Here is a 9,310-nt window from a genome sequence, read left to right as displayed (position 1 = left end):
GCATATGGTTAAAGTTAAACCTGGTTTATAGTTGAATCACCAAGGCGAAAGCCAGATCGACAGGACATTAAAAGATTGTGATCGCAAGTTCCAGTATGGTTTATATTCAATCCCAGCCATAGGGTTTTACACGATCAAAAAACCTAATCGGCAATTATGGCTCTGAATGTACCTTATTCTAAAGTAGAGACCTTCTTCTGAAAAACTAAATACGATACTTTTTATTTTTTGTTCAAAAACGAAGAAATTAGGAAAAAATTTAAGGAAATATGGTTCTACATTTAATGTACAATAAATAATTAACTCGCGTACAACCTACTATAAACAACTACTACAAATTTATCAAATTTGTGGCTAAACATACAAATGCACAATTTGCAAAAATTTTCGACATTAGAAAATAGTTATAAAAATATGTCATGACAGTTAAATATTTTATTGACATCTTGTTATCAAGAAGTGCACGATAAAAATTTCATTTAAATAGCGATGGGAATCAAGGGTAGGGGGTGTTATGTTCCAATAATCAACGACACTCTTCACATAATCGACAAAAAAATAAAGAATTATAATTATTGTATCATTATTATTATTAATCGTTATCAAGCTAGAGCAACTCTCGAATAAGTTGCAAGCCCGTATGTCCTAATTACCTGATCCCCTCCCTCCCTGTGCAAAGGCTTTGGTTGGAGTACCCCACACTCCTGTTCAAGCGTTCTCAACACCAATCGTCAATGATTTCATACCATGATCACTAGCCTTTGATGTTCATGTAGTTTTTACAACCCTCCTTCTGAACATATGAAATTCACGAATACTTCCTTGAGTGTTGTGTGGAAATGTCTTGAAGCGAAGAATGCAGCGATTTCTTCACTTTGACACGTTTCCTTGAGATCATTTAATAAATGGGGTTTCGAACTAATCAAATGACAAAATCTCGTAGTAAAATAATAGATTTAGCAAAGTGAATTACAAAACTGTTCTGGAATTTAGAAAACTTCAAAAGAACGTACACAATTGAAATCAACCACGCTATACCCATTTTTGCCCCCCTACCCCTCTCATTCTTGTCAACCTTTGTCAGCTATAGCCCTTCCCTCTCTAAGATGACATCAATTTTATATGACCTAAGATCATATCAATTATTTTTGGCATTCGACCACACATTTTGCCCACAAAGTGACTTTTAAAGGCAAAATGCTTCTACAAGCATTTGGATCTGTTCCTTGTAAGATATCAAGAGTCGTGCCGTATTTTCTTAAGACAACCTAGCACATATTAAATTTAATGTTAGTGTCATAAAATGATCATAAATCTTACATTGCATATTTTCTTATTCTGGAATAGGAATAATATTACTTTAAGATATTACATAAAGTGATGTCAACTTTTAATGGTACCTTCTCCTAGTCCTGTTAACTTTTAGGTGACTCTCACCCACCCAGTAAGTATTGACTTCAATTGCGAACGCTCCATGAGGACGAAAATGTATCGAGGACAGGACAAAAGTCCCAAGTTCGTGAGGGAACTCTAAAGCCTAATTCTATATCTGGTCGATGATATGTCAGAATCTATTTAATATAGATTTTCAGTTCGAAGGTTAAAGAAATAAATATTTGTTTTTTAAATAAAAAATTGTTGGCTTTAGGATACATAACTTGTCTTGAAATTATATGTTACAATCTGTAACCAGAAATAGCTACCCCAGCTTCATCCAAATCTGCAAGGGAATCTTCCTCCAAAAAGCCATACTGCAAGGTGGTGCTGGCAACTGAAGTGCGACTAGACTGCCTCACAAAGCGATCATCCGATGGGTTGATGAGAGGCTGCTGAATTGCAGGCACAACTTGCTCTCTTTCAGAATTTTTCAAAAACAGTTTTGAAAAGGAGGATTTAGAAAAGAGGCGATAGGCAAAGGCGCAGCAAATGGAAATGATGAATAAGCCATTTATGACAATGGTTAAAAGAAACAATTTTGATGTGAACGAAAACGTGTTGTGACCAATTGATAGTCCAACGCATATAAAAGCCAGGAGCATTGCCGATAGCATGAAAATTTCCATTGCATTTTCAATACCAAGGCCTTCGTTTGCCTTGCCTTCCTCAACTTTTCTCTGTCTTGCGAATGGTTTCGCGAGGGCTTGAAATATTATAGCAACAATTAGAAGTAATGCAATAAGTTGTGTTTGAGCTGGCTCGTTAGCTGGAAACGAAGCTAAGAAAAGAGCGATGGTAAGCCTCCGCAATACCATGATGACTTCCATGAAGCGCCTTAGCTCTGGTCTGTACGGGATTATCAGGTGGCCTAGCCAATTAGATTCATCTGACTCAAGCTTTTCTCGGTAACGATATAGCAATGGGCAGTAGATAAAGAATGGAACGCCAATCACGTATAGAATCAACTGAATCAATGCAATAACAGTCAGGGTCGTGTGATACAGAGTGCCACAGTCTATCCATACGTGATTCTTCATGAAAGAAACATTGTCGATTTCTTTGCAGCCGGCTAGAATGGATATACAGCTTGCCACAATAGGAAAGTAGGCAACGTCAATGAATATTAAGCAATACTTTCTGCACTTGAGGTTGAAAGATCTTGCCTCTTCTCTGTCAGGTTTTTTTATCAGTTTCCAGACAATATACACAAAAATTAGACATACTGGGCACGCGATTGGGAGAACACAGAGGAACAAATTTCTTGATAAAGTGTTGAACAGGGATGGGAAAGCGCAGGCAAGACTCGAAAACTCAAAATTTAGTGAGCTGCTGGCATACATCTGAACATTGTAGATCGTTTTAGGCCATATATCAGTCATTGAAACTAGAGTGTCCATAATCTGAATATAGAATATAGACGTTTTGAAAAGGCCAGTGCATCGTTGTAGGTAGCTACTGAAAGCCAGGGCAAAAAATACAATGACGAGTTGAATTGAGAAAGCTGACAAAAAGTGGACGTACACGAGTGCGATGACAATGGAAACCTCAATTACAGCTATGGCGATTGCAAATTTCATGTGTTTTTTTGAAACAATGAACACTCCTAACGAAACAACCAAAACTACCAAAGTTGAACCAAACAAAGTACCATAATATTTTCCCTTTTGATAACCATTTGGACACTGAAAGCATCTTATTCCGCCTGGGTAGTAACCTCGTTTGCATTTGCTACAGAATCTACCCATATGCCCTGGGGCACAGAGGCAGCTTCCGTTACATCTGATTCTATTTCTGCCCATTTTGTGACTGGTACTTCTCGTGCTAGAAATAACATTGCAGCCACAGCCCTTTGGAACGCAGAGATTCAAGTAATAGATAGATGTAGGACATTGGTGTAGACTAGATACATTTTCCTCATTCGGGAATGGCCAAAAACCTTGATTTAGAAACATTCTTGAAACTGAAGATCCAGCTCTTGTGGTGGTGTTTGGCTTTACATATCCTGGGCAATGGGCACCTTTCATGCAAGCATAACAGTATCCTCCCTGTCCAAAAAAGTGCTCTTTGCATTGGCAATACTTCCTGTTATAGTAACTTGAGTCAACATAAACCATTCCATCATTATGTGCAAATCTGATTAAGGGACATGTGTCTTCTACCCTTTCCTGTATTCTAAATGAATCATCTATCTTTAAAAAAGAATCATCTATGTCACCTTCTAATAATGAATTACCCCTCAAGTCCAACTCCTGTAGCATCAACAGCCGTGAAAATGCAGTTGGAATGCTGCCTGTCAAATTATTATTTCGCAAATCCAGCAATGTTAAGAAAGGTAGGTTGTCATTTGGAACAGGAATATCACCAGTTAGCCTGTTTGAACCAAATTTCAAAAACGTAGCCTTTTGAAAGCGGAATATATCGTCTGAAAGATAGCCTTGCAAGTTTGAGTTGCTGATGTCTAACTGAATCAGAGATTTTTTGGCTGGCAATAATTTCGATATTAGATGTTGGACATCGAATTTAAAAACACTGAGATCTGAGGCTAAAAAAATATTCAGGTTGGAGTAGTTAAAAACAAAGCCAGTCTCAAAGGCGCTGAAATGATTGGACGATATAATGAGCACTTGGAGGTTGAGATTGCCAAGCTGGGCCGGGATTTCGCCTGTAAGATGATTTTTTGCAATGTTCAGTGTTGTGAGATGTTTCAACAAGCCAATTGATCGGGGTAAAGTACCTGTTAGCATATTGTTCTGCAGCAACAGTTCGCGGAGATATGGATAGCGAAGACCTATGTCTTTAGGGATTTCTCCTTTGATACGATTAGACGATAAGTGAATGAACTCCAATGATGTCAAGTTGTGAAAAATAGAAAAGTCTCCATGAAGACCCAAGGCTTCAAAGTCAAGGAACCACAATCGACTTAATGACGAAAGCGATTTGGGTACAGAACCGTTGATTCTTGTCTCACCGATGCTCAATACTCTAAGACCTTTAAGGTCGCCAATCGATTCAGGTAGGCTACCGGATACTAAACTTCCACTCAGCTGAATCTTCGCAAGTAAAGGCAGCATCACGGGTAAAAGAGACGGAAGCCAACCTGAAACTTTGCAAAAGGCTAGGCTAAGTCGAAGAAGATTCTTTGGCAATTTCGAGACTACCTGCTGCATCTCACCCGTTATAGAGTTTACTCCAAGGCACAAACCAAATAAGAACTGAATTTCACGCAAATTCACAGCAAATGCTCCTTGTAACTTATTATGCGATAACGTCAAAGCAATCACGTGCCTTGTCTCGAAATCACACAAAACACCAAACCAATCACAATGCAATACTGACACACTTAAATTCCAATTTGTATGCCAGTGGTTTCCGTTTAGACTCGCGTAGAAATTCAATAGAACAGTCCTTTCTTTCTTTAAGCAAGTTTCGTTGCAAACTGACTTTGTCCAGACAACGTCTGGTATCTCTAAAGCATACAAACAGCTAGTATTCGAGGGAAAAAACTTCTTCTTGGAAGCAGAACCTAAAAAATAAGAAAATATTCTTACTCTAGTGAGAAACGTTTGAACTAATACAGAGCCTATTCACGTTTTGGGCCTGACGTATCAACACCATAGATTTTGATTCTCAGATTTGAACTTTGCTGGTCCCTTCTCTAATTTTTGTCCGCTGTTTAGCATAATTCCCTTATAATCTTAAAATTAAACCAAGGTCAACATTAAGGCAAATATTAGGCAAGATTCCTTTTAAAGTTGAAATTGGCATTAAAATTAAGCAAATTTAGTTGATTGTACAAATATTTTGCACATAGATTTTAGACTTTCTCCTCTTTTAGTTATACCTTCTTCTTGTCCTTCCTGCTACACTAACTTTTCGCACTTACAAGCATTTTACCAAAATAATTAGACCCACAATGCCAACCAAAGGCAAAATGTCTTGGTACATTCCGGTCAAATAACTTTTGCAAACTATGCCCACTCTCATTGTATCATTCGGCTCTGAAAGTTGTCTGGTTGATTTGTATCAGTTCATTGTATATGTAACATCTAATAGAAGTTGATACCAGATTTTATATGTCAGGATACAAGATAAAACAATTTCTTGGAATTCGATTAACAATTAATTGCCTGTAAGCAAAGGCTAGAAATTCAAAAGCAGATGTTGCCAAATTGGAAGGCATGACCAAATATTCATTGACGCTGCTCCAAGTGAAAAACAGATAAATTTTTACTCAACCAATGCATGGTTCATCAGTAAAAATGCTTTGATATGTTTCATTTCATCATATCAAGCACTCTATGAATCCAAATTGCTCTTGAATTAACAAAAATTTTCAGGATGAAATTTCCCAAAGAATATTCATCATTCAAACTATCCAAGAGGCCTGTCAACCTAAAAAATTCAAAACAGTTTTAAAAATCTTGCATCTTTATCATACCCTTCTACTGACAAGTTAGTGAAACTTAATACATAAAATATACACTTGTTTCTAAGCTATTGCTTGTATATGTTTTGATATTTCATGAAACTTCACTGCTCCTGTCCAATTAATCCGCACACTATTTCAGCTCGTGAATTGAAATGTTTAAAATTTGGGGGAAACATTTGGGGGCAAGTTTTATCATTTTTCTTCCCTTCTCTTTCCATTTGCCTTGTCATTGATTTTTAAGATTTTTAAGATTTTTAAGAATCTTTGAGATCTTGCATAATCTTATTTTTTTCAATGCATAAAATTTGAGTTTATCACTGCACAATTACCACATAACACGGCACAAATTGGTTTCATTAAAATAAACCCTGCTATAGCTTGTAAAAAAGTTAGTTAAATCTATCTGTAATTAAAGAAATAAAATGCACCACACAAAAAAAACCAGTCATGTAGGCCAAGCTCAATTTGCTTTTCCATTTAATTTTTTTGGGTAAAAACCTCATTTGTTTTGCTAGCTTTAAATGTTTGCACATGGACAAGGAACCAACCAAGAAAGCATTAGAATACTTTCTTTTGTGCACTTGATAATCAAGAGCACATTCCATAAAAGCTGCATGCCATAGATACACCAAGGATAGACTAGGTCTATGCCAAAGTTTCTTTCACTCATGGATGCCATTTGGCATTGTCAATTTTTGAACTTTATATTTGCGAAAAATGGGTCACAAAATTGGAATCTGCAGAGCTTGGCAGTTCTTGACAAGATCTTGTCCGTGCAAGAACAAATGCTAATGTGAGCATGCGTGCAAGAGTGCCAACATAGTGTGCAATGTGTGCATACTGTTCAGTTTTGGATAAATGTGTATATATAAAAAAAACTTCCAATAGGAAAAATACAGTTTCCAATAAGAACCATTCTCATTGGCTGTCACCATTATGGCTCTCACCATGTATCTACATCAACAGCACTTTTCTGTAAAAGTGCTTTGTTTTGTGCTTTTCACAAAATTTTAACTTCATACAATATATAATTAAGGATGAGGTCACACAAGCATTTCAAAAGAAAAAATATATATGAAATGATTCTAGACCATTCTACAGGAGTCAAAAAGGCGTAGTCTACAAATTTTCCTGGAGGAGTGCCACCAGACTCCTCTTCCTCTGTCTGCCATACCCTAGATACTTTCCTGGATCCACATCAACCCCCGAAAATAAATGTCTTCCATGTTATTTCCATTTTCTGCAGCAAAACTGCACTCAGCCAAAGTGATTCATGATTTCTAACTTGGTTAAAGGGCCACTCCAGCCATAAATTATTTTTGAGATATTTGCAATTATTTAGTCAAACTTAATTGTTAGTTAGTTGCCAGTTTGAAGCTACTGTGAAATTGTTTCTGCAAAATCATTACCAGTTTTTCTGATATAGACTCCAAGTAAAGAATAACCATAAAAATATGAGAAATTAATTCATAAATCCATTGCTCTAACAAAGACCAGATTGCTACTGTAATTACTAACCAGGGGCAGACACTTGGTCAAATATTGGGGGGGGGGCAAGCCTATTGTTTTAATAAGATGACGTCACATTTCCCATTGTTTTAGAATAAAAGACCATTGTCCTCTAAAGTATTGGAAGCAGTCGCCCCCCCTCACCCCCCCCCCAAGTGTCGGCCACTGTTACTAACATCATTTTGAAATCAACTTTTTCAACTTGTGACAATCAGATGGTTCTGATACTGTTTATTTAGGTGACCAAAAAGATCTCAATTCATTATCATTTTATAAAACAACAAACTGGTTGATGACCCATTCATAGCCCTGTCTGCAGAGTATGGCAGTTCTCGACGAGATCTCGCGCGTGCAGTACTCATTCACGACATGTTTTCTGCGTGCAAACCTTTCTTTACTAATCATTTTGCGTGCAAATCTAAGTTTTTTTAATAGCGCTATAGTAAATTTGATGTTCAATCAGAAAATTTTGGCGTGCAGCACTATCCTGACCTCGCGCGTGCGTCAGCGAGCCACACTCTGCAGACTGGTTCATAGCCAGATTTATGTGTACGAATTAATCTAATGGCATCAAAGAATATGTTGTTTCGGGTCAGTTGGGATTAAGCGAGATTTTCCGACGTTTCAAAAAAGGGTTATACTTGGAAATTTTTCAGTACCTAGAAAAATGCGGGTGCAGCCATACATTTTAGTGTGCATTATGCACAGCTCTGAAAAAAAATTTGTGTGTGCACACGCCACATTTTGCATTCTGTACATGGAATGCTTCGTGGTAAATACCAGCGCACACAAGACCTCTATGAGATATTCCTTCTTCTGCAATCTGCAAACTGGATACACGCTATAACCTGGCCAATGGAACAGAATATCAATTCAAAGTGACGGGAAAGATAGATAGGCCCATATATGCTAAAAAGAGTGAAATCAGAATCAAACAAACCCAACCTTTTAATGTATAGTCGCCATACCAATACGCTGCGTCTACTGTGAGAAGAAATAACGACGAATAGATCAGCAGTTTCATCGACATATTTGAAACATCTAACACTGTTTCCCCTCCCATTAACTTGCTACGGCCACTTTGCTTAGTGGTACCGGTGAACGTCCGTGTTTGTACTTTCGAGGAGTACTTTCTTTTTCTATTGTCTCGTTTCTTTTTTTTTAAAGACGAGGTCATAGAGTCACTGCGCACGCGCAAAAGTCTTCAGCCAAGAATTTGTCTTTTTTTGGTTGGGTCATCTGGGGGGAACAAAATTCTACAATTTCTGCATTTTCCCCCCTATATATTCTCACAAGCACATTTGTAGTTTCGCGCCAAATACTTTCTGATGTTGTTGTTGTTGCTATTATTTCACATTATTTCAGTGGCGTAACGGAAGCTAAACGTTACTTAATGATTAAGGGGGCTTAGTATAGCCTGCGTGCAGACTCGCCGAGGAGGAGAATGAGAGGAAAGTTCATTATATTAGTTTCCGGAAACTTAATTTTCTTATACTTTCATGCCATTATTATTTGTTCTTACTTTGTTATCATTGTTTGTTAACCAGTCTGCAGAGTATGGCATGTGCACACCGGAGATATTTTTGTGCAAAATCTGTTGCACACCGGGTATTTTTGGGTATGGCAACTAAGATGGGTGTGGCTTGGTGTAGTCCCATAGAAAATGCCAGCTGATAAAAACAAGCACAGTTTTGTATGAACAATTTGAGGTATCATGAATCTTACTTGACAAATATACAAATAGAAACTTGCGCTATCTTCAACAGTATACTTCACACGCATTTTTACGGTGAAATGCAAATTCACAAATTTTAACCACAACATGGGAAAATAGTCGGTGCACACCAGCACACCAGACATTTTTGGTGGTGCACACCGGCACACCAGGCTTTTTGCTCGTGCACACCGGAGATCTCGTCGAAAAGTGCCATACTC

General features: G+C 37.5%; 1 protein-coding gene across 1 annotated transcript; it reads right to left on the bottom strand.

Moving 5' to 3' along the window:
• Positions 1 to 268: 268 nt before the first annotated feature.
• On the bottom strand, positions 269 to 8,912 carry LOC135684694 (putative leucine-rich repeat-containing protein DDB_G0281931). The gene is made up of 2 exons (XM_089115056.1): positions 8,321 to 8,912; positions 269 to 4,960 (listed from the first exon to the last, which is right to left on the bottom strand). The coding sequence occupies exons 1-2, from the start codon at positions 8,550 to 8,552 to the stop codon at positions 1,677 to 1,679; spliced, it is 3,516 nt and encodes a 1,171-aa protein (XP_088971182.1). The 5' UTR covers positions 8,553 to 8,912; the 3' UTR covers positions 269 to 1,676.
• Positions 8,913 to 9,310: the final 398 nt, after the last annotated feature.

The sequence above is a fragment of the Rhopilema esculentum genome, chromosome 21, assembly GCF_057945365.1.
Source record: "Rhopilema esculentum isolate cy_ngs chromosome 21, ASM5794536v1, whole genome shotgun sequence".
In the NCBI taxonomy this organism is placed as follows: Eukaryota; Metazoa; Cnidaria; class Scyphozoa; order Rhizostomeae; family Rhizostomatidae; genus Rhopilema; species Rhopilema esculentum.
Note: the sequence above shows the minus strand (reverse complement) of the source record. Positions and strands in the feature narration are given on the sequence as shown.